A 25855-nucleotide genomic window follows, 5' to 3' on the forward strand; every position below is an offset into this window, starting at 1 on the left:
GCAGTGCGTGTGTGAGTTTGTCCGCAGTTGTGTGCATTGAACGTCTACTGCATATTATACCAGATAAATTCTCTTTTCCATCACAGCCCCAACTGGTAGTGGTGCACACATATGTATTCCACAAAGCCTGTCCGGTGTCATATGCTACATATACAAAGTGTCAAATCAAATAACAAAACTTTGTTCTGTAAACGTTTCTATCAAATAGCTAATATGCCATCGAATTTAAATGTTGAAATCAGATCTCCGGTGGATCTGTAATTAGAATCTAAATATCCCGGCATGCATGTTTAAATTAATTACTATAGCCATACGTGACGCGTTACTATGCGAAATATAAAATCAATATTTATCCGATAGATAGATATGAACCAATAAATGTGTAAATAAATGTGAGTTCGGCAGACATATACACATATCCCATGTCAATGAAAACTGCAATCGAATCGTTGTTGTTATTCGCTTGAGACAATTAGGCTACACCATGTTATCCCATATATATATCTATGATGTTATCCCACCAACAGCCCGACCATAGTGATCCTCTTTCCGGTCCTCTGCCTTAATATCTGCGTAGTTTTCTGCTTGTCACATCGTGCGCGTGTGTGTGTGTCTGTCTCTCTCAGTATCGCGCATATCCCTCCCTCCTCTGCCCGAGCGAGCCACCCCGCCCTCTTCCGAGTACACAGTCACTGGAGGGAGTTCTCCCCCGCGCGCTTCCCTCCCTTCCTTCTTGCTGGCTCATTCACTTCGCACGCGCTGACTCCGAAACGTAGCACGAAGGAGGGAGGAGGGGTTGCATAAATAGTAGAGCGAGGAGGCCACGAGCTTCACTGAGACAGGACCCACTGGCAGTGCAAGGACCACAAGCAAGAAGACTCCGAAGCCGGGAGTAAAAGTACCAACAATTATATTGGAGCTTTGACGAGGACGATAAAGAATCCTTTCGTTTTGATTTCATTTGACTGGACTTGTCTGCGTTGGAGCTCGCAAAAATTCGACACGCCGCTTATACGCCAGTCTTCACTGGATATAGCGAACCGAGAAAAGTTGGTAGTAAACTCTTTGGAGTTTGGTCAGAGTCGCGATATTTTCATTTTTGCTTGTGAGAGTGGACTGCACTGAGTCTTGGGAACGACCCTGTTGGATCGTGTTTGGACCTTCTGCGGTGTTCTGCCGTGAAGTCTGAAGACATCCGAAGTTGCTGTGCCAAGCCGAGTCGTATTGGACGCCCAGCCGAGCGAGCGCCATCAAGGCTCCTGCACAACGTGTTACACCGGTAAGTTAACCACACTTTGCTTTTGTCTTGCTCTTCTTAAATGTCTAACTAGATGTGCTTAAGAACATAAACATTTTCAGTTATGCTATAATCACCCTATCGTAGTGTTTGTATATAGCACACCTGAACATGTTTATGTTGCTATATTGCGTTAAAGTGTCTATAGCCTGCAACCGTTATGGAATTGCTTTGATTGCATGTGTGCATTTGCTATCATTGCACATCGCAATGTGACAACCCCTGAATGTTAAGCAAAGTTCCCATAGTGCTTTACACACTGTCTCAGCGCATCTATTTCTATGAGCCGGATCGCTGTGTTTGCGCTTACGGCTTCACGTGTGATGGAGTCTTTCAGCACCACGGACAGCGACAGGTTGTGGCGGTGAACAGCGAGCGAAGAGAAGCGTAGAGAAACGGACTTCTTCGTGGTTGATTTCGATGCAATTGTTCGTGCAAAGAGTCCGCAAGTGCACAAAAGATGCTCAATCAGATTACTACTTTCTCATCCAGCGATGGGGAAAATAGTCCGTCTGATTATGCAGCAGCAACAGTTTCGTGGAGGCAACAAGTTGCATGGGGAAACTTTGCGCTACGGTCTCGAACGACACGAATGCATGCTTAGCAAATGACGCATTCTTATTGTTTATTCAGTGTTACATAGGTTCTAAGTACAGAAATGAGTTCACTGTTTTCTCCTTAGTTCATTAAGACCGTGCCTCACTCAATTTGTGAAGGAAATTATCTCCGCACACACTCACACCCTACCCTCGGGTATATCCACAGACTGCTTCGGTGTCGCATGTTATGTCATTTGTGCATACTGTCAGGAAAGCTTGCCAAAGCAACATACACATTTTCTTTTTAAACTCTCGTAAACAGTGTATGACAAAGTACAAAGCCTCTATCTATCCCAAAAATGTATTTGTCTCAATCAGCTGTGGAAATGGCTTCCTTGAAACATGTATGTTTTTGTACGTCAGTTAGAACCCTTTCTGTATACTAATGAGTCAGTTCAGCAGCATGCGTGTTAGAAAATGGAGGATCACATTTAAAGTGCAACGCACATAATCATCATCGCAAGAACAAGACGCGAATCACTGCACATGGGGTGTATGTTATGTGATGTGGTGACATATACAGAGAGCATGCGGTAGAATGATCATTTGGCGCTGGTTCAGATTTTTTTTTCGCGCCGTTCTTCCAGGATAACAAGTCATCTCCATGGCAACCTCACTGCCCACATCACAGATCCGTTGACGACAGCAAACGCACGAAAGAAAGAGGAGGAGCGCAGTTAAATAATTATTGAAATGCAGTTAGAAATACGTAGGAGAATAAAGTGTTGAAGAAAAAGAAGGGAGGGGAGAAATAGATAGCCGTTTTTTCTCTTCGCTCTGCCAGACAGAACATCCCCTTTTCTTTGCACACTTTGCAGCATCAGAAGCCCATTCATGGCGTTTCCGGTTGAGGGCAGAGACACCACCCACACAAAGGCATGGTCTGTTGCTCTGAGTGTGAGAGTGGGAGGGGGAGGGAGAGCTAGAGAGGGAGGGAGCGAGAGAGAGGAGGCAGAGAGGAGGGAGGGAGAGATAGAGCAATTAGGTGTAGGCTGCCTTTGAGAAGTTCAGGTGCGCTTGGAGTGGCTGTCACTGCAGGGGAGAATCATTCTGCAGAACCCGCATCGACACTCTTCACCATTAACCACATGAAGACTAACCAGTCGCCTGCACAGACCTAGCTGTGTGCTCTTATCATGCAAGACACTTCGTCACCTCACTGAATCATGTCAGCCATCGGCCATCTCTGCGTTTGGGCGCAGTCGTCCCGCAAAGGAAGAGGCCCTTAATCTGCACCAATGCATCAGTGCGTCGGTATGCGCACGCATGGAATTTTGTGTCCGTGCACGCGTGCATTATTTGTTTGCACGCGCACAGACGTCCATGTGCACGCGTTAAACATGTTGCTGAGCAACAGTCTTTCCCCGGCTCTGATGCATATTTTTGTCCGAAGCTTCGATCTTGACAATGAGTGAGAGTCTATCTCTCCTTGTCTGGGTTAGACTTAAGTACAATTGGGCTTCACACCTTCCCCTGATTGCTTTAGCATCATGCATGCTCCAAAAGCAATTGTATATAATGAATATATTAATCAAAGATGTTAATTCATTGTATTAACCCATTAGTCGTCACAGTGGAGGGGGGTTGGGGAGGTCAAAAGTGATATGCCTCTGAAATACCTGCACATGTTTCACGTGTCATTTTAATAGTATTAGTTTTAAACTATGCATGTCAATGCACCAGTAAGCAGCAATCTACATAAGCCGCCAGTTGAATGCAGGGTCCTTTGATAACGACGTATGTGTCACCGTTACAGCCTAACAACCCCTTTTATCCAACACTCAGACGTGTGGCGGGGCATTGTGAAAATAAGTGAACTGAGAAGCGTCCGTGGTAACCATGGCGACTGTGCCGTAGACGTCAGAATGACGCAGGAAGGCCAGCATGTGGGAGGCAGCAGCATGGAGAGGGCTGACAAGCCGGCCTGTAATTGCGCTTTCCAGCGCTATTATGCCCGGCTCCGTAGACTTTTCCAATGAATGATCATTATGCACCCGCACAAAAGAAAGTACTACGTGCTAACGGTGATTTCTTTCTTTCTCTCCACATGTCCGCAGCATAGAGCTGAGAGCTTCTGTGCATTCCCACTGAAGCCGATCAGAAGCCCGGCTAGTATCGCACAACCAAACGCAAGTGCCAAAGCAGCAGTGCACCAGCAGTCGCAGTAACCCACGACAGCAGGCGACCCCTGAACACAACCCCCTCCAATGGCGTTTACCGCCCTCGCCGCGCCCGCCGTGGCCCTCACCCTGCTCCTCTTCGGCATGGCCTCCGGCACCCCGTCGGGACCGGCCTCCGCCACCTGCGCCACCCTGGAGCAGAGCCGCTTCTTCGGGGTGTTCACCTCGGCCGCCGCGCTGCCCTCCACCCCCTGCTCCTGGACCCTGCAGAACCCCGACCCGCGCCGCTACACCGTCTACATGAAGATCACCAAGCCCACCGACGCCTGCACGCCGCGCCAGATCCGCACCTTCCAGTTCGACTCCTTCATCGAGACCTCCCGCACCTACCTGGGCATGGAGAGCTTCGACGAGGTGGTGCGCATGTGCGACGCCTCCACCACCGTCACCTACCTGGAGTCCACCAAGCAGTTCCTGCAGGTCCGCAAGGTGGTGCCGCGCAACGCCCTGCAGGAGATGGTGGAGGAGGTCAGCGGCGACGGGGAGTTCAAGGCCGAGTTCCTGGTGGTCGGGAAGAGGAACCCCAGCATGCCCGCCTGCCAGATGCTGTGCCTGTGGCTGGAGAAGTGCCTGGCGGCGAGTAGCCACGACAACCCCTGCGGCATCATGAACACCCCTTGCCAGTGCTGGGAGACCCCACAGAGGAAGCCAGGCAGCTGTTTCAGGGGCGGTGTGTACGTGGAGAAGTGTACCACGGTGCCCAAGGACGCCGCCCGCGACGCTGAGATCATCAGTAAGTTTGGCACACGCTCTCCCCTCATGTGGTGTTATCATCCAGTTTAAAAAGTACATGCTTATGTCCAATCCTAAACCAAACAGGAACACGCTTACACTTTATCGAAACAGACCACATCAAAACTTCGACCAACATCTGAAAAAACAAGACAAGTTTCTGATCATAAACCGACCAGGCAAAAGACAGAGAGGCAGAGGTTTTCACACCAGGTGTGATAAACTCTACCCCCGCCCTGACTATAGATTGCCCTGTCTGCGTTACATGGAAGAACGTGTTCTCGCAGACTCTTGTCTGCCGGACGCCCCCCTCAGCCAGCGCCCCGTTCATTACACCCCGAGCGGGGAGCTGCACCGGTCAATAATGTTTACCTAGAGAGCGCCGGCTGTACAGGGGCGATGTGCCCCGGGGCCGTGCCGCCGTAATGAAGATTAAACCAGAGCGTGTTAGTGGACTGTGGCAGCGTTCCCTCGGAGCCTAAGTGGCCTGAGCTGCTTGACTGCACACACACACAGAGCCCGCTCTTGCGCGCTTAATCGCCGGCGAGCACACATTGGCCGAAGCAAACACTTGTGGTGTCTGCTTGCCCCCCCCCCCCCCCCCCCCTCACCACCTCCCCGGTTCCCTACCAGCTGAAATCGAAACGGGGGCCACTTGTATGTCACCATGGCAACACACTTCTTCAGCCTCACAAAAGCGTCGGAAAAGCAAGCAATCGGCATTTAAGTTGGAGCGTTTATCGACTTGGCCGCTCGTCCCGGCACACACAGAGGTGTCCTTGTCCAGGTTCTCCTGCGGCTGCCCGCAGTACAATAGCTTAATTAGTCACTTCCTGCCCGTGCATTTAAAGTCTGCGGACACAGTCTCCACTCTACATTCATATCATCTTTTCTCTCTCTCTCTCTCTCTCTCTCTCTCTCTCTCTCTCTCTCTCTCTCTCTCTCTCTCTCTCTCTCTCTCTCTCTCTCTCTCTCTCTTAAAGGCAGAACTTAATTCACAGCTACTGGATGTGCAGTAGTCATGTTTAACCAGAGTATATACCCAATGCCCCTTCCAGTCAAATCCCAGGAGTTGGCTAGGTGTTAACAAGAGTATCCCTGCAGCCGGAATGAACCATTCTTTTCCCTGCTTCCTCCCTTCCCCCCTACAGAGGGCTGGAGCACCTGGGGCCGTTGGGCCGAGTGCAGCCAGGAGTGCGGCGGCGGAGTCCAGGTGCGCAACCGCGCCTGCCAACCGGAGAACAGCGTGTGCCAGGGCGTGGTCGAGGAGGGCCGTGCCTGCAACCCCCAGCCCTGCATCGGTAAGCTTGGGCTCCCCGTCAGCCACAGTCATGGTGGTCCCGCAGCAGGTGTGCCTGTAGGTGGAGCTGGCCCGAAGTGATTCATTAAAATGCATCTCTCTCTTTCTCTCTCTCTCTCTCTCTCTCTCTCTCTCTCTCTCTCTCTCTCTCTCTCTCTCTCCCCCTCCTCTCTTTCTCTCTCTCGCAGGTAAAGCGCGCGGCATGAGTCAGGGCCTGCGTTCCATCATCGGTCTGAAGAGAGATAATGTTGACGATTCCAGCAGAGCCGTTGCCGCCCCAGCAGGTGAGATGCACTAAACAGGTTGATTGTTTTTGCCTGGCTTGATGTTATAATCACAGCTTTCTAAGAAGCCATGGAGACAGAACAATAAAAAAACACAAAGGGAACAAGCCTGCCAATGTTAACCGAGGTCCCGCTGTTGTTTTTGTTGTTGTTGTTGTTGTGGTGGGAGTAGAAGCTGTGGTGGACGAGTGGTCCCAGTGGAGTGTGTGCTCGGTCACATGCGGCGAGGGCTGGCAGGGACGCACACGCACCTGTGTCACCTCCATCTTCACCACCCAGTGCACCGGACCCCTCCGCGAGAACCGCCCCTGCAACAACTCCGCCGTCTGCCCCGGTGAGTGGAGCAAAGTGTGTGTGTGTGTGTGTGTGTGTGTGTGTGTGTGTGTGTGTGTGTGTGTGTGTGTGTTTGTGTTTGTATCTGTGTTTTACTGACGAGAGCGAGTAGAATTGTTGATGCGCACTTGTCCGCCAACCTGAGCCGAGGCTATACAACGGAGCACTACTCCACCTAGTGGACAATTTCTGAATCACAACCCAGATACCATAGCCTGCATCATCCCCATAAGGGTCCACTTATGGTTCTAAACCCCCATAGGGATAAGACAAGTGTCACAATACACATACATTTATATGGGTACAAAGAATTCACAGCCAGACAGAAAGAGGAAGTGTTAAGTGTGTAGCCACTCACACACTGCTCCCCCCTCTCTGACTCTAGTCGATGGTGCTTGGGATGAGTGGGCTCCCTGGAGCCTGTGCTCCTCCACCTGTGGCCGTGGATTCCGCGAGCGCCTTCGCTCCTGCAAGCAGCCCGAGCACGGAGGAGAGCCCTGCACCGGCCCCAAGAAGCAAACCAAGTACTGCAACATCGCCATCTGCCCAGGTCAGTCCCTTACAGGCACACACCCTGGTCTCATTGGAATCTGCGGGAATGAAGTGATCGCATCCTAATCCTCCCGTTAGAGGATTTAGACTGCAGCTGCCCCGCGATAAATCTGATTGTTCAGGGAAGGGAAGCGAGCCAGCGATATGCAGCAGGGGAACATTGAGTCCATGTTTATAAGCTATTTAGCACACAGCAGCGTTCACGCCTGCAAACAAAATCAGGGATTATTACTTTGACAGAGGCTTTGTGTTAATGTGGCCCTCCGACTCCCACACACACCTGAGTGCCTATTAAGTTAAAGACATTCCAACCATTTATGAGCGGCGTTCCCTACAAGCCCGGAATCACATCTGACTCACCCACTTAACAAATCCTGCTCGTTAGTCAGCGGCACCATACAAACGCTGGGTGACTCAGCCACTGCTCATGGTCATCCAATGCCTCTCAGACCTTTTCAGCTGCTATCGCACCACCTACTTGAGTCCTCTGTGCCGGCACTTTAAAATGCGTTTTTAGAGCATACGCCCCTAGCATACATAAGTGTATGCTAGGGGTGTTTTTCTCATTTTAAAAGCCTGTCCATTATCATGGTCGCTTTTGACTTGCACCGGATATGGGGGGCTTTTTGTGATAAGTTGTTTGCAGGGTAATTTTCTCCCCAGTTTTAAGACTTGTTTATGAATGGGTGGTTTAGGTTTCTATGTATTGTCCCCCTTCAGAGCACTTTCTGTCTGGGTCGTTTTTAAAGTCTTCTTTGTAAAGGGACGAGTCACTTCACTAAATTGTCCTGACCCAATCCCCCTCAGCCGATGGCTGTCTGCACCAGCAGATAATTGGGGCGCGCTTGATTCTGGGGGCTAGGAAAATGATTGCAGGTCTTTAATGAAAACCCTTTCTCATTTTACACATAATAGGGAGGCTTTTAAGATTGATTCCTCCCCTTAATAGTGTCACTTTAAATCATAAAAAATAACATCAGGTTTTTTGTAGATGGAATATTCACACTTTTATATTCTAGACTAGTCTTTTATACTTCAGTTTAAACGGCTCTTATCTTTTAAGAGCTTCCACCTATATCTAATCATTAACTGAAGAGCTTATTTTCAATGATTCTTATCAGCGTTTAACTTGTACATAACAAGGTTCAACGCATTCCCACTCCAAAGCATTTTTTATGAATCCGAATGGATGACGATGTGCAGTTATGCGAAACGCCTTGGTCCTTGGCTAACCCGCCTCTCTGCTTCCCTCTAGTGGACGGATCCTGGAACGAGTGGGCAGCCTGGACCCCCTGTTCTACCTCTTGCTCCAACGGAACCATGCAGAGGACCAGAGAGTGCAACGGGCCTTCCTATGGCGGCTCTGAGTGCCACGGAGGCTGGAAAGAGTCCACCAACTGCTTCTTGAAAGATTGCCCTGGTGAGTGACTCCCCTTGCCCCCTCCCGTCAGCAGCTGTCTGGCATAAACAGCTTATCAACAGGGCCTCTCAATCGGGGCTCGGCAATGAATCCCAAATCAAATTTTCCTGACATGCGTGCGCTGCTGTGTCTCTTTATAGTTGATGGACGCTGGCAGTCGTGGACCACCTGGGCTAGCTGCAGCAAGTCGTGCGGTGGCGGGATTCAGCAGAGACAGAGGATGTGCGAGGGGCCTTTGTTCGGAGGAGTGCCATGCCCCGGGGTCACGGAGGAGAAGAAGCGCTGCAATGAGAGGAGATGCCCAGAGCCCCATGAGATCTGCCCCGAGGAGCTGACCGGAGATGTCATCTGGAAGAGAACCCCCGCTGGAGACATTTCAGCTGTCACCTGCCCATCCGACGCCTCAGGTACTTACTCAGTCCATTATGTTCACCCCATAAACATGCCCTGCACATGATTGGGAAGTCAGGCCTGATGGTAATAATTATTCACCGTGACAAACCAATTTCAACGTGAATTTCAATCATCAGGCTTGATCCTGCGTCGCTGCACCCTCGACGCCGTGGGCCTGGCCTATTGGGAGAGTCCCACTCACATCAAGTGCATCTCTGAGAACTACAAGACCATTCAGACCATGGTGAGTCTCAGACCGACAGGTCTTCCCGGCTTCAGGCACGCCTCCCTGCCGCGATACAAGCATAGAAATATCATGCGGCGTTCTTTAACGGTCTGCTCTCTGTTCTCCGTTCAGGCCCAGGAGTTCAGCGCCCAGATCCACACAGGACAGGGCATCGATGGCGTCCCAGAGGTGATTTCCCGCCTGAGATCCTCCACCGACCAAGGCGCCACATACAGCGGTGACCTACTGGCCACCATGGAAATCCTCAGGAACACCACAGAGATGTACAAGGGAACCAGCCTGAGAATGAGCAACGCCGACAAAGAGGTGAGATTAACACACACGTGTGTATACATCTCGATCCATCTTTGCATCCTGATATTTCATGATATTGTGGTAGCTATCCAGCATTCTTAAATAAGCTACATTTTATAAATTAATACATTTTATTAATCAGTGCATGGGGTTCTAACGCTTGTGTCCTCTGTCTTGTCATCTGCAGAACTATATACAGACCATCAGCAACTTACTGAAGGAGGAACATCGTGACAAATGGGAGGAGGCACAGCTGGTAAGTGATAAGACGCTGTGCTTGTGTGTCTCTGTGTGTCTGTGTGAGGCCAGTGTGAACGGCACTAATGTTCCCTCGTTTGGGTGAAATTTGCTGTTTGGACGATATTGGGGGAGAAGGACTTTTTCGGGGTTGCACTTCACAAGTTGCCACGAACAGGGTGTAAGTGTGAGGAAAGGGGGGTAGCGGGGGTAAAAGTAGGGATGAGTCATGCCGTTAGGCCAATTAGCACCCAATCTTAGACGAGATGCCAGGACATACTCCACACCACAAGGAACCACATCAAAAGGTTATAGAGGTTTCATAACTCCCTACATCCAAAAGAAAGTGTACTCCTAGTTATAAAGTTGTGATTCCTCCAGTCCCTCAACCAACAACAGATACCCTGCAATTACATGAAGCTCTACCGTGAAAACCAAGGACAGAATGCTGGGGTTAATGCTTCTCAGAAAGAACAGTGTGAGTCAAAGTGCGACAGAGAAAGAGAGAAAGAGAGAGGGAGGGTGGAGAGAGAGAGAGAGAGAGGGAGGGATAGCATCACTACGCCTACTCTGCAATCTGTGCGTCTGTTTTGGCAGCCTTGAGACCATTATGGTCAGATGTAAAGGGGCAAAGATGGCGCATCATCACACATAGGCACACACCTTGCGCCCACACCGCTGCAGTTCTGCGTCAGAGATACGCAATGCCAGACAGCCCTCCCCCTTTCCCAGTGAACAGGAGGGAGCGGGCACGCAGGAGGGAAAGAAAAGGACCCTGAGCATCTATTAAACAGTCTGACCATTTATGGGCCTCAGGAAATAGTCTGGTGTTGCATAGCAGCAGCCAGTGATGTGGGTTCTCTGGGTGCCTTTAGGGCGCAGTGCTCTAAAAGGAATACCAACTCGATTCCTTTGAAATGACTGCAACAGAAAAAGCCTTGCAGGGAATTTTGAATTGCATATAACGTGACCAGAACAATCCTCCTAACAAACGTGTTGTTCTGTTTTGTGTGTTGCATAGATGGGGGCCAACGTCAAGGAGTTCCTGCGCCTGGTGGAGGACTTTGTGAACTTGATTGGCACACAGATGCGCGGCTTTGAGGATGTCTACGAAGTCACCGAGAATTTAGGTGAGAGCCCCCCCCCCCCCTCAGCGGTAGCACATCCAGGGTGTACTTGTGAGTGCATCACTCTAAATCCTGCAGTGTGTCATCTTGACACACGGTGGCAGTGTACATCACCGCACACAGTCAAAGTCCTTCTGCTGGTTAAGGTGCCATCCTGGCAGTCTGATCCCCCGTGACATTTACAGTGACACACATATGGTGAAACACATAACGTTCAACCAAGCAATCTGGTACATTATGGAGGGAGAAAGATACAAGCCGTTGGTAAGACCTATCCCCTCACCTCTAAGGCACTGAGCCTCTGTACTCTGCAATGGGATGTACAGGCTTACACAACAGAGAGAAGCAGCACTCTTACACAATGTGAGCACCTTTATAAGAAATTAAGGAGTTAACGATGCCGCAGCACCACCTAGTGGTCAGCGGAGGCACACTTCCACACAACGGTCCTTAAATCAAATAAATTTTGTTGTTGTTGACTCACTGACGTGACCCTGTGCTTTTCTCCACTACAGTTCTGAGCATCCACAAGAGACCCACCAGCACCGCATCCAACTTCAACTTCCCAGAGAAGGGCTGGAGGGGAATGCTGGACTGGGTCCGCACCGCCGAGGAGAAGATCACCGTGTCCCGCGACGCCCTCTCCATCGACCAATCAGGTGTGGATCCTCATTACTGCTGAGCCTCGGGTTGTTGTTGTGTGTGTGTTCCATTGTATGCCCTGGTTCCCTCGCTTGGCGGTCTGCTGCTTACCTTTCAGACTAATAGAGTGTCTATTTTCTCTTCTCTCTCTCTTTTGGTGTAGATGGTACCACCGCCTTCTTTACTGGCATTGTCCTCTACAGAAACCTCGGGGCCATTATCTCCCAACAAAGGTATGCATCCCCGAGCTGACGGCGATACCCCAGTGGTCAATATAAAGATGCCAAATCGATGTGTGTCTTGTTAACCACGCTCAAAATCTCAAACACCCCTTGTTTCGTCTCCACAGCAACAGCAGCCTCCTCAACTCCAAGGTGGTGACCGTGACCGTGAGCCCCAGCCCCAACCTCCTCGCCTCCCCCATTGAGATTGAGTTCCCCCACCTCCACAATGTAAGTCTACAGTCTAGTCTGGTTGGCTTAATAAAGAAATAAAGACATGAGCCGACTAAACTGAGCCAACCTCCTTCGTCCTCTGGGCCCCGGAGTGTTGTTAGTTCATCACAGTGCAGGGTGGGTGGGGGGGGGGGGGGGGGGGGGGGGGGGGGGGAGTGACATTTTGAAAGTCTTAGCGGTGACATTTGCCGCGCCATCGAGACGTTCGCCTCCTGTCAGCGACAACCCACAGACATCGCAGCGGGGGGAAAAAGTTGACTGAATAATTATGTCCGAGGCGCGCCTAATTAGGCCGCTTTGATCCGCTGACGGGTAGCCGGGGTTGTTTTTCCCTCAGAGGGAGCGGGAGGGGGAGCGGGGGTAAGGCAAAGGGGGGAGGTCGAGAAGGGGAGCAGATTGACTGCCTGTCATAGCTGTTGCATCTCACACGTTCTTAAAGAGCGGCTGTTCCAGCCGCGCATGGGTTACCTCCATGTTTCCCACCTCGGTCGTCTGCTGCTCACGCCTCGTGTTTTGTCTGCCTCCTCCCTCGCAGGGTACCATCAACGAGACTTGCATCTCCTGGGACGAGAGCGAGACGTAAGTGTCTTTGGACAGAAGTCCATTTTTGTGTTGTTTTTGTACATTGTAAAGCGCACACTATACACTGATTGGTCTCCTGAGATGTATCCAGGCAGAGTGCTCCGATCGCCAGCCCCCGTGCTTGGTGTTTCATGTTACCTGCCCTCTCATCACGTGACCTCAAGGTCCTTACACACCACCCCCCTCCTCCCCCATCCTGGCCCTGATGCACTCTGTTTACCATCCGTCCACCATCAGCCTTTTGTACGGGCCGAGGTGCATTTCATGCGAGTTGTTTGAGAACAAGGAGAGCTGTGGGCTAGCCTGACCTGGATCAATACCGGCCATCATATACTATAGTTTCTGTCCAACCACAGCCACTTGCCCCACTGAGACGCAAGCAGACAGGCAAAGTCTAAAGCCTTACAAGTCAGTGGCCAGGAAGCTTAAAGGAGACGAAGAGGATGATAGATATGGGGTAATAGCATTACCTTATGTGGTCTGAGCGAGGGCGGAGGGGGCGCTTCCGGACAAATTGGATTCATCATTTGGGATGAATGGACAGGGGGTAGGGACAAAGGAAAAGCTAGAGAGGAGACAGGCCTGGTGGTGTATAGAGGGTCAGTCACGGCCGTCCACCCTCGTTCTGAGACGTCCGGTTGATAGAGATGTATTTAATGTATGAGTTAAAGCGCCTTTCAGTTTTAAGATATATTGATTTTGGCCTAGCCTGCTTGGTTAAAACTGCTGCATGCTTATGCAACAGCTAGGTCAGTATATCGAAGGAGAAGGAAAAAAATGGAGGTGAGAATTAGAGAAGATGGAGCTTGATGGAAAAGCGACTGGCTTCCATTTTAGAGCCTACGCACTGACTCTGATTGGGAATCAACTGGGCCTATGCTGCTCTTCACTGGTTTGATGGAGAACAGAGTAATGAATCAAACCATGAAATACAGTTTAAAGCTTTACGGTCATCAATTCTCCATATTCTTAATGGAAAAAAACGTACCCTGTATCTTTCACAGTAACAATTATGATCAAGGATATTTTCTTGACACTTTTAGTCATGAAAAAGAATATACAATGTTCTCCCCCATCTGTTTTTATAGACATCATTTAAAATATCAGTGTCAATACACAGCTATTGATTTACAAATCAACATTCTGCATGATCCATCACTGTATGGACGTTGTCATAAACACCTCACACCACGGGAACACAATGTCCTCTGTCAACTCTTGTGAGTGTACGTGTTGCCATGTTATCACACCGTGCTAATGAGAAATAAGTTCATTTTGTGTTGGGCTATGATTTTGTACAAGCATGTTGGCCTATTGAAACGCACAAAAGGACTACTAATCATGTAAATGTTACCGGCTTGTTAATAAGACTCGTTTTAACTTCATGCCATTCAATCCCAATACATTAGATGAAACTGTGTATGTTTCTGATACAGACTTGTACAGTAGCCTACTGTGATTCAATGTAGAAATCCCCTTTGTCTTATTTATTGATCCCTTTATTTCAGGCTATATTGATTTCTAATTATCATTATAAATGATGGTATTTGTATGTTCTTGCTTATCATGCACGAATACCACCAACTATCTCATTGGAAATTAAAGGTGTAAAAAAAAGAGAAAAGGAAACACTTTCTTGAGCGGTGTCTCAGATGTCGAGGAAATCTCCTCTAACCCGTTGTTGTCTCTCTCTCTTCTGCTCTGTGCAGCTCTTCTCTGCTCGGGACCTGGTCTGCGCGGAACTGCAGAGCGGTCGTCGTCGATTCATTCAGAACCAAATGCGTGTGTGACAGCCTCTCCACCTTCGCCCTTTTATCGCGGATAAACACCGATTTGGTAAGTTTAAGATGCGTCTTTGACGTTAAACATGTTTTGTATTTGGTTTCGTCCTCGAGCGAAGTTTAAATGGGAGCGTTTACGTGTTTTTCGTACGATTCGTTATATTGCGTCCGTTGCCCACCTTTTGTGTTTCTGCAGGTGAATTTCACCAAATAATTTGTCTAAAGCCTGCTTTATTTATGATTCAAGTTATTTTGGGCGCTTAATTGAGCAACATGTTGAAGCAACATTGCGAAGAAGCATTTTGCATGTCGTTTAAGAACGACTTGGTTTATCGGTATTTCTATTGAATCGCAGCTTGATAAACGTCCGTGCAAAACGTCAACGTTAATCACAACAGACGAATAATCGATAGGCCTATGTTTTGTAAAACATCGAAATAGCCTAATAACGAATTTACCTAATGAGACATTTTTTTCTTCACAATGCCTCACTAATTTGTCGATGGGGCCGTGGGGTTATTTGTTGAATGTAGCCTTTATGGGCTCATAGGTAAATATAAAGCCTGCTCTTTTCACAATGTAACGTGTGGACGTGCAGACGGACACCATCCACATCACAGAGGGCTTGTGACCGCCTATAAATCGCATGTCTCTGGAGCAATTCCCCGTGTTGTTGCCCTGGTAACGTCTTCTGCTGCGCAAGCTCGGTCCGTGTGATTTTTGGTAACTGAGCCACACCACCGCCTCCTCCTTTCATCCTCCCCGGGGGTCTGAGAAAAACACTCTGTCCACCGCTACTGTGCAATTAGGTTTTGCTCTGACTTAATGACTTAATTAATTAACCCCGCCAATCAACAGATGGCATCCATTGTCCACGTAGTTCGGCGATCCCAGTGTCTGTTTATTGCTGTCGTTTTAATAGTGCACACTTATAACAACTGTTGTGAATGTCCGCAAAGGCTGCATGCGTATTATGTTTGGGGACTTGATACTGTACAGTTGCAGTCTATTGTTGCATTATTGCAGTCTATTGTTCGTCAGATGCAGTTGTAAAGAGACAAACACTGAGGCCACACCATCGTTGTGTTGTGCTTCCAACCTCCGGCGACAGTGGGGATGCAGCTGCGCCAATCACTGTCTGCCAGTATCTCTGAATTCCCCGTTACCTCAGACCCCTCCCCTCCAGCTCTCCACCAGCCTCTCTTCCCCCCCCCCCCCCCCCTTCAACCGCTGCAGTTCTGCCCTGAAAATGCCAGAGTGGCAGACCAATAGAGAGACAGATGTCTGGTCATGCCTTCACCCCCGCCCCTACCCAGCCACCACCACCACCTTCCAGCGCTCCCCGCCCTCTGCCCCACAGCTCCATCCACCCTTTGATGTGAGCTGTGGACATTTTGATACAGCGTAGAGAGGGAGAGAGATAGAGAGAGATAGAAGAGGGAGGGAGAGCGAGGTGGAGTAAAGAGAGAGAGGGGGGGGGGGGGAGAAAAACAGCCAGACACTGCAGTGTTCTAGCTCTCATTCGATATGATCTAATGTTGGTCTCTGCTGCACCATTTGGAACGAGCCCCGCTGGGATTCAGCCTACCTAGTTAAGCCAGCCGACGTCCTTGACCAAAATGACCCTGATTAGTGCTGGTTGCACTCTGGGAAATCAATTATCACCGCAAATGAAGGGGCGCACCAATTAACTTGTTTTCTGGGTGCACCGCTCTTATCGCTGTATGTACCCCCCTCTGGCTCGCTGTTTTCCTCTGCGCCCCCAAAAAAATGAAGGGAAATCAAGATTCGGTCAAGGGCACTCGAGAGGCATGTGTTATATTTAGGTCACATGGGCTGTCTCACTTTCCCTCAGTCAACCCAGATAGAAGGGACAGATTGCAAAGGGAAAAGCGAACACTATTTGATGGCTATTTTGAAGGCAGCACACCGCGTGGATGTCTAGAATCTGCTCAAGAAATGCATTTAGATCCAGTAGAACGGCCATTTGAGACACATTCCCAATGCTGATATGCAATTGGGCCACCATTGTCTGGACTAGACAGAAGTGGCATCTTGGCCCATACACCTACTGTCTGTGTGTTGGGTGCCAAAGGCAATTTCAACCCTATTAACTCCCCAGCCACGTGTGCGCAAGCATTGCCGCGCTCACATGAATCTAGAAAATTGTTTCACTGAATCACCAACTCAAAAAGAGGACGAGACGAGATAACTGTAATTAGGTTGTTTGTACTCCTGTCTCTTATCTGTGCCGGGTTCTACCCGCTTAATCCTGTTACATGAAGAAAAAAATAATGTTACCTTTCGGCAAAAAACAAATGGCATTTGTTATCCGCATGTAATCAAAGCATTTGGCATTGAGGGATTTCTGCATCGCGGCCCCCCCACCGCCCTGCTGCTGATGAGCGAGATTAATCAGAGGTGGTCGATGGAGGCAAACTCCCAGCAGCCCCAGAAGCCAAAAGAAACCAATGAAATCGCCTGAGGAACATGGGATGGCGTTCCTCCACTTGACCCAGCCAATAACACAGTACACAGTCAAATCCCTCCGACGAGGCTTTGAGATGTTGGCTCCTGTTACAAAGAACCCCCCCCCACCACCACCACGCCTTTCCTCCTCCTCTCCCTCCCTCCCTCCCTCCCTCCCTCTCCTCCGTTGGCTGGCACTAGTGTCCCTATTGGCCCGCTGGGTATACCAGCGACAGCGGGCAGATCGGGAGGGGGGCAGGGGGTCCCATGGTGGGTCGGCGTCAGGTCTGCCCGGGTACACGGTGCCACGACCGGGGCCAGCTGGGAGGTTCGCCTCACTGCTGTCACGACCCAGCAAGGTGGCGGGACGGGGGGGCGGGGGGCGGGGGGGTTAATGGGGCGGACGGGTCGGGTGGCTGGGTGAGGGGGGGGGGGGGGGGGGCAGGGGTGGTAGATTAATGCACAGGTGCTAATAGCCCACCTGTCCCTTCACTGCAGGGAGAGTGGAAGAGTGCCACACGCACACCACAGAGCAGACACCAACGCACACACCACGCACACACAAACACACACACACTGGCACGCCCACAAAGGCAAGGCACATGCGGACGACCGCCAGAGAGAGAGAGTGTCTGAATAGAAACGAGGCGTACGCTGTACGACGGGCGGAAGAGGAAGCCGGGCTGAGAAGGTGATAATTAGACGGTTGGCGCAGTGGATGAGACGGAGAAAGAGAAGGGAACTCTAGCGGTAACAGTAGCCATGGTGATCAGAGCCATCCCTCTACCTGGGCCGAGGTAGCGGTCGAAGGAGATGCATGCTTTGTCTTCGCCGTGTTTCATGTGACGGTTTGAGAGAAGTGCTCAACAGGGGCGGGGGTGGGGGTGGAAGTGTGACCCCGGTGGGGGCTTGCTTGGGCTGGTCTCTCCATCTTTCTGACACGCTCCTCTCGGGGTCACCTTGCCCAGCCGTGGCCTCATTATGCCATTCATCTGTTCGCCCACAGGGAGGACTCTGCTATTTGAGATAGTATGCACCCGCAAGACTGAGAGCTGTTTATGTACTGTATGTTTGTGTGTGTGTGTGTGTGTGTGTGTGTGTGTGTGTGTGTGTGTGTGTGTGTGTGTGTGTTAGCTGAGGGCTAGTGCATGTTTTTCACACTCTACATGTCTCTCCTCTTGTCTCCCGCTGTGCAGAACATGGACAAGGCACTGCTCCCGTCCGTCACGCTCATCGTCGGCTGTGGGGTCTCCTCCCTCACCCTGCTCCTCCTCATCATCATCTACGTCTCCGTTTGGAAGTAAGTTCTCCCTCCCCCCCTCCCCCACCACACCACACAAAGTACCCTACACTCCCTATTTGACCACGTGATCGACACTCACTCACTCAATCACTCGCTCACCCCCCCCATGTTTTTTTTCTCTCTCTCCAGGTACATTCGCTCTGAGCGCTCGGTGATCCTCATCAACTTCTGCATCTCCATCATCTGCTCCAACGCTCTCATCCTTGTTGGACAGACCCAGGCTCGCAACAAGGTAAGGGGCCGCTCCCTCATCTAGATCTCCTTCAAAGCTCGCTAAAGGTCTTCTGCCATCGGGGACTCCACTGGCACTTTCTCACACTCTCTCTCTCTCTCTCTCTCTCTCTCTCTCTCTCTCTCTCTCTCTCTCTCTCTGTCTATCTGTCTCCTCTCATTCCCTCAGGTGGTCTGTTCTCTCGTCGCCGCTCTCCTCCACTTCTTCTTCCTTTCCTCCTTCTGCTGGGTGCTGACGGAAGCTTGGCAGTCCTACATGGCTGTCACGGGCCGTCTGCGCAACCGCATTATCCGCAAGCGCTTCCTGTGCCTGGGCTGGGGTAAGGCCCGCTCTCTTTGTCTTCTCTTTGTGTGTGGCTCGGGGCTTTTTTCCTCCCCTGTTTTTTTTTTTAAATCCTCTGTTCTATCTCTGTCCTGACCTACCTTGGTGGGTGATTATTCTTCTTTTGACACTAAAACTCTCTCTCGCTTTTTTCTCTCCCTCGCCCCATTTTCTCTCCTTACTGACAGGTCTTCCAGCTCTGGTGGTGGCTGTGTCTGTGGGTTTCACCAAGGCGAAGGGATATGGCACCGTTACTTAGTAAGCATTATACCCTCCTCTCCTCTCCTTGTTTCTCTGGGTGTCCCTTTGGGCTTTTCTTTCTGCCAATACAGTCTTACTAGTTTTGTTTCTTTTCTGACGTTTCTCTACTTTTCTTTGTGTTCAGCTGCTGGCTTTCTCTGGAAGGGGGTCTTCTCTACTCGTTTGTGGGCCCCGCCGCAGCTGTCGTCCTGGTGTGTATTCCCTCCACCGCTCGTTATAATACACAGGGCATGACAAGTTGGAAGAATTGAAACGTGATTTGTTTGGCCCATTCCTAATACCTGTCCCATCTCGTCAAACAGGTGAACATGGTCATTGGTATCCTGGTCTTCAACAAGCTGGTGTCCAAGGACGGCATCACCGACGTGAAACTGAAGGAGAGAGCCGGGTAAGTCCTCACTTCACTCGTGCTGTACCAGCCCTCAAAAGCCTCATCGGGGCGTTATCGCTGCAGGGTGTTCGATCATACGCCTGTCCTCTTGGGGCTAAAGACGAGGTCCACAGTGTGCTCATGTCTGGCTTCTCTGTCTGTTGGCTGCAGGGCGTCTCTGTGGAGCTCCTGTGTGGTGCTGCCCCTCCTGGCCCTCACTTGGATGTCGGCCGTGCTGGCCATTACCGACCGCCGCTCGGCCCTCTTCCAGATCCTCTTCGCCGTGTTCGACTCGCTGGAGGGCTTCATCATCGTCATGGTGCACTGCATCCTGCGCAGAGAGGTGAGCTGAGAGGAAAAGACGAACCCATTAGGGGGAAGGAGAATGGAGGTTGTTTTAGTGGAGGGGGAAATGGTTGTGCGCTTTGCAAGTGGATGTCATCTGCAGACTGCTTCATTGTGAATTTGTTTCCTCTTCAGGTTCAAGAGGCTGTTAAGTGCAGAGTGGTGGACCGTAAGGACGATGGCAATGGAGATTCCGGTAGCTCCCAACAGAACGGCCACAGCCAACACGTGGTGAGTTTCCATTTGCTTCGGTGCTTTGCCTCTTTAAATGTCTTGGGCGCCTTGTGGGCCTCATCCCTATTCGTGTGCGATCATTCATCTCTAACAAAACCTTTGCTTCTGTTCTTTCCTCAACAGTCTGATTTCGAAAAGGACGGAGATTCCAGCAGACAAGGTGAGCCTTAACTTGATTCATATGTGCTTGATCTTTCTTTCATAAAACCTGGGCATTTCAGCCGCCTGCACAAATACTTACCATCCTTCCAGCGAATTTGCAACCTTTTTCCCCAAAACCCTGTATGATTGTTCAATCCACTCAACACTTTTCTCCCTTATTTTCCTCGCATAGGGATGACAAGCTCCTCTGAGGAGAAGCTGACCCCGCCCCAGATGCCCCTCCCCATGGGCCCCAACTTCCACACCCTGCCGTCCAACCCCAGCGGCAAGACCCACATGCAGGCCATGCCCGAGTACTCAAGCCACACCCTCACCCTGAAGCGGGAGAAGAGCCGGCTGGCGGGCGGCGTGGACCCCTCGGGCGGCAAGCCCGTGTACGTGTGCGACAGCGAGCTCTTCAAGCAGCTGGACGCCGACATGGTCCGCGGCCACGTGGACTGCGGCCTCTCGGACGGCAGCGGCAGCGGCGTCAGCGGCGTGAGCGGCGGCTACGTGCTCATGCCCAACACGACGTCCACGCTGAGGACCAAGCCCAAGGAGGACATGTCCAAGTACAACATGGGCCTGGACCAGCTGCCCCAGCTGCCCCAGACCCGGCTGGTGCACCTCAGCGGGCCCTTCGCCGAGCCGCAGGCCGCCTTCGGCCTGCAGCAGCTGCCCTCGGACCAGGTGAGCGTGTCGTACTCGGAGCGCGACTCGCCCATCCAGAACCTGCACAACATGTCCAGCGAGTCGCACATCACCCACAGCAGCCTGGAGAACACCTTCGAGTCCATGAACTCCATGATGTCCAAGAGCGAGACCATCTCCACACTGTCCATGAGCTCCCTAGAGGTGAGGACGCCCGCACACACACACAAACGCACACAGACGCACACAAACACACACACTCGGACGAGGAGGTCCTCCTCTCGTTGTTTTTGGTTCTGACCCACTAATGCTGTTGTTATTGTGAGACTAACCAGTTTTTGTTTGGTGTCCCTTTCTTCTTGCAGAGGCAGAAATCGCGTTATGCTGAGTTAGATTTCGAGAAGATTATGCACACAAAGAAGAGGCACCAGAACATGTTCCAGGATCTGAACAGGAAGCTGCATCATGCTGAGAAAGACCGGGAGTCTCCCGCCTCTGACACCAAGGTAAACCATCACAATAAGGACCTTGCCATCGTCATCATGCAGGGTCTCATTTTAAGTTGAAAGCAGTGCTCAAACAAAAATAAAAAAAATATATAAAAAAGAGGCGGAGGCCATTGTGTAAAAAAAAAACATTTGAGCCGAAATGATGAGATATCTCATCGAGACGATAAAAAAGACTGTCAAAAAAAATACAACTGTGGAACTTTAGTTGTTGCCTGGAGGTCACATAAAGACCTATTCCCTTCCTTCCTCCTTACAGTCTGTGAGATGGAGTGTGTCATCAGGAGGAAGTGACAAAACGAACCACAGCGTGAGTGTTTATTTACAACCTCACAATGTAGGATGTAGAAAATAAAACCTCAACACACCATTCAGTATTACACACGCCTCACGGAGGGGGATACCTGACCCCACCGACTAGAACAAAGCACAATATCAAACCTAGTACCATTACCTTTATTCAGTCCACCTTGTAGTCTTCAACTCATTATACATTCACATGAACAACAAACAAAGGTCCACTGTCTTGAAATTCATACACACCTTGGGTGATGATCCAAAGGCACCAGTACTCAAAGGCCCTATCTCTCCTTCTCCCCCAGGACAAACAGCAGGCTCCCCTGGACAGGCCCTGGGACGGTGGCAACCGGGGCATGCAGCAGCAGCAGCAGTCTCCCCCCGCGTGGGTCCGCAAAGACCTGGAGCCCCTGGCCGCGTCGCCCCTGGAGCTCCACTCTGTGGACTGGGAGAAGGTGGGCACCACCATCCCGCTGGTGGGGCAGGACATCATCGACCTCCAGACGGAGGTCTGAGCGCGAGGAGACGACACCGGGGGGGGGCCTGCGAGCCTCCCGGGTTTAACCTCAATCGCCCTCGTTTGGTTTTGGAAAGGAGCAATGGACGGTCGGTGGATCCTGTGTGGATGAGAGAGAGGAGAGAGCCGGAGAGAACGGACCCAACAGGGCGGGGCGTTCAGAAGGGCTTCGGCCCCAGAATCCGTGTGTTCAAACCTCAGCTCGTCACCGCAGGAGGAGTAGGTCGCGTGGCGGTCGCTCCACGGAGCGGTCTGGTGCCGGTGGTCCGGGGGTTGAAGTGGTTGGTGTAGCCGGGTGATGCGTGGTTCCCACAGACCAGGACTGGCTGTGGTTGCCACAGACCAGGGCTGGCTGTGGTGCCAGTCACACTCCACTAACGATTTCCCTGTGCCCTTGGGCTGGCACAGACCACGCTGGTGGTCCCACACGTTTGTGCTTCTCTCTTTGTTGCAATCAACCGACAATCGAAAAAACTAAAAGCAGTGCGTCTTCGCCTCATCCGCGGAGGAGAACTGACTTAAGCTACTAGGAGTCAAGACACCTTCCAAAAAGGATTGAGAAAAGAAAAGTCAACGTCACGCTCATCATTTCCTCTACGCTGTTCGGTAGACTCGGACAGCCATTTTAATTTTAGTTTTTCCCTTGTCCCAGTTTATCGTTTGCTTCTACTGCTCTGCACTTAAAATGGCGTCTACAGGGCCTAATAAGAGACTCTTCTCCGAGAGACGCTCTGTAGTGAGAATTTCACACCGTCGCCTGAGATTAAGGTGTGAGGAACAAAGAGCTGGATATCAATCTTCGAGACGTTGTCTCCACTTTAATTATTGTTATTCTTATTATTATTAATAATATCTCAGTCATCATTACTATCATTACAATTTTCATGATTTATTATTTCATTCCCCTCATGACTATCGGTCATAGATTCAGTTCTTGGCACTGTCGCCAACACCACAAAGCTATGAAATCAGACTATTCTCTCATGAACTCAGTGAGGACGGCAACGGGACGAACAGAACAGGCAGTGATGGGCACGGTGTTTCTGCAAGCATCCAGCTTTAGGATACCAAAATGCCAATAACACTATCGGGAAGGGTGCCAACAGACTTTTGACACGGGAAGAGCAATGCAATGGCCTGTAATGGCGACACACACATCTGCTTCGAGCGGTCACCGCATTAGAGAATGCAGGCTCTTCCAGAACTGTCCACGGTAGACCAATGGGGTTGAGTAGGACTTTCACCATTGCCCTTTTTGTTTCTCAGCCTTGCAGGTGATCACAGAGTTTCAGAGGGAAAATATAGAGGCTCCTGCTGCTGGCGTGACTTCCAGGTCTAGTGCCAGGGCCTCTGAAAAATTCAACACATACTTGTGTTTTAGCCATCAGTGTAAAATAATAGTGCATTATGATGGGCGCTTGATGCTCAAGCAGAACTGACTTTAGACAGTTTTTTTTTTTTTTTTTTACCAATGTCTACAGAGAAATACATTTTTTTATACCATGTTCCTCCATATTTACACAACATATAGACGATTTTATGAGACTATCGTATAACAAATCTGTATTAGCTAACTAAATGGAATCTATTTACTAGGGATTCGCTAGCACAAGACTCCATTTTTTGGAGATCTATGTGACAGGTAGATTATTGTACTTGTACTCTGAAAAGCAGACCCTTAGAATGAATAACCAACATATATTCCAAATGTGCTTCAGGGTGTGGTTTCTACTGTGTAGCGCACTTCATGTACGAACCTCATGTCTTCTGTAACAATGTGTTTTTAATAACCCGTTGTTCGTAACTTGAGCGTATGTACACCCTGTACCCTGAACACAGAGCAGTACAAACCTCTAGTTACTAGTTACCCAATGCCCATTTGTATCTTCTTCTTGTCTCAAGTTTGTTGACATTTATTTTACTATCTTTCCTCTTGTAAATGTACAGTTTTCAGAGCACAAAATGATGAATGTCATTATTTCTAATAAAAAACACAAATCTATATTAAAACTGAAATGAGTATATGGTTTTATTGCATAAATTACCTTTAACATTTTGAGAATATGTTTTATCAATATCAAATTCAAGGTGAAACATCTGATATTACATGTTTTTTATATATGGGGATAGTTTCAATAATATAAAACAATGTTTCTTATTATTGTACTCTAATATCTTGAAGACTCAGTTCAGCATAAAATTAGACAAATAAAAATGGAGATTACTCCTTGGAAGATGAGCTTTTCAGAACTAAGATAAAAATGGATGCTGCATCAGTACAGGTATTCATTTCTTGTCACATTTGAGACTCTAGAGATTTCGTTAAATATAGCATTACAGATAGTGCCATATTTAAAATAAATCCTTCTTTTAAGTTGAAGGTAAGAGTCTGGTCTATTTTTAGTATAAGGCAATCAAACTATCAAGAGGAGAAATAGCCATTGCAGCAAGATAATACAAAATATCAAGATACAACGAATATAGAAAAACAAAGCAATGCGGTAAAGGTAAGGTTACTATTCTATGTTTGATCTTATTTAGCACCACATAGGCTCCACATGGCTGTTCTGATGTTTCTTGGCTCCTCTCTAAAATTAGATATTCTTGTTCTCAGTGAATTTTAATCGTGCTGCATGCGAGCTCAGCTTCAGGGCACGAGGAAGACGACATTTGCATGATTCTTCCCTTGCTCACTGCTCCCTCTCATGAGTTCATATAAGGAGCAAATTGGCTCTGTAGTGAGCATTGAGCTTTAGGCCATGTTTTTTTCCCTGATCAAATTGAGGGGAAGAATGCAACCAGTCCATGTTGTAACCTAATAATGCCATCTGGGGCTCCAGACTTCATGTGACAGACCCTGCATCAGCAAAGGCATAACCCTTTTGGTTACAAGATACAGGGCGTAGTTAGCAGTAGCAGTAGTATAGACAGAATATAATTTAGGGCTTTATTTTACCTCAGAGACAGTAAAACCGAGCACATTATGTACAGAAACACATACGCATAAAACGATTCAATACAACTGGTATGTTTGATTGCATTAGGTTTCATTTAACAAAGCATTGATGAACAGCTGCAGGAGGCCTATCAAATACAATACATCTGTACATCCCTTTATTACTTCCTTCCACGGATGTGTTGTCATAACACAAAGAAAACACAAAGACAGAAATGACATTGTATGCGTCGCTTTCGCCCGCCATTTTCTGTTTTGTTACACACCCATGTTATTCACCACCATTCAATATGTATGCATACTGAAAGTGTATACACATATAAAATATATACTTTATAGATTAGCCTTTGTATGAATACACAGGTTGCTAAATTGTACAGATTTTGGATTCTGAATATACATTTATAGATTCTGCATTAAACAACAATTTTACTAAACAAGGAATACACCCATTAGGCTACTGATATTAGTTCAATCATCCCTTTAAGGATGTGCAGGGATTGGTCCATCTTTTGACATCTCTGTGCACTGCACACAACCATGCTTACTTGCATCTGACTTGCATCAGCCAGCCAAAACTAGAAGCAATCAAAATGAACTAAACGATATTCAAGCTTTAGTGAAGGCACGCCTGAGTTAGAGTTTTTGCGCATCGTTAAAGTCGACTGTTATCATTGAGACATTTGCATTGGCGCGATCCCCCCCTCCCCCACCCGTTGTGAAACTCAGTATCAATTAGCCCCTTGCTGGCAATAACACACCCTCCTCTGCCGTGGCTTAATTGAATGCTGTTGCCA

The 25855-nt window shown here is 49.3% G+C and overlaps 1 protein-coding gene across 1 annotated transcript; it reads left to right on the forward strand.

Annotated features, from left to right (window-relative positions):
- Positions 1-4103: 4103 nt before the first annotated feature.
- Positions 4104-24095, forward strand: LOC130375567 (adhesion G protein-coupled receptor B1-like). Its single transcript, XM_056582573.1, has 29 exons — positions 4104-4809; positions 5960-6109; positions 6297-6392; positions 6562-6726; positions 7111-7275; positions 8533-8697; positions 8838-9104; positions 9228-9334; positions 9449-9643; positions 9819-9887; positions 10890-10998; positions 11511-11654; positions 11801-11870; positions 11987-12089; positions 12628-12671; positions 14384-14510; positions 18121-18224; positions 18357-18459; positions 18628-18778; positions 18969-19038; positions 19166-19232; positions 19344-19429; positions 19583-19754; positions 19892-19987; positions 20114-20150; positions 20325-20986; positions 21148-21288; positions 21548-21598; positions 21891-24095. Exons 1-29 carry the CDS (start codon positions 4104-4106, stop codon positions 22098-22100), a joined length of 4632 nt encoding a protein of 1543 aa, XP_056438548.1. The 3' UTR covers positions 22101-24095.
- Positions 24096-25855: the final 1760 nt, after the last annotated feature.

Source organism: Gadus chalcogrammus, chromosome 22, assembly GCF_026213295.1.
Source record: "Gadus chalcogrammus isolate NIFS_2021 chromosome 22, NIFS_Gcha_1.0, whole genome shotgun sequence".
Classification (NCBI taxonomy): Eukaryota; Metazoa; Chordata; class Actinopteri; order Gadiformes; family Gadidae; genus Gadus; species Gadus chalcogrammus.

Excerpts from the sequence above, each read along its gene's own strand:
- LOC130375567 (XM_056582573.1), top strand. The coding sequence starts at position 4,104 with ATGGCGTTTACCGCCCTCGCCGCGCCCGCCGTGGCCCTCACCCTGCTC. Across the intron at positions 12,672-14,383 it reads TCCTGGGACGAGAGCGAGAC|CTCTTCTCTGCTCGGGACCT; the intron begins GTAAGTGTCTTT and ends TGCTCTGTGCAG. Across the intron at positions 19,039-19,165 it reads GGATATGGCACCGTTACTTA|CTGCTGGCTTTCTCTGGAAG; the intron begins GTAAGCATTATA and ends CTTTGTGTTCAG.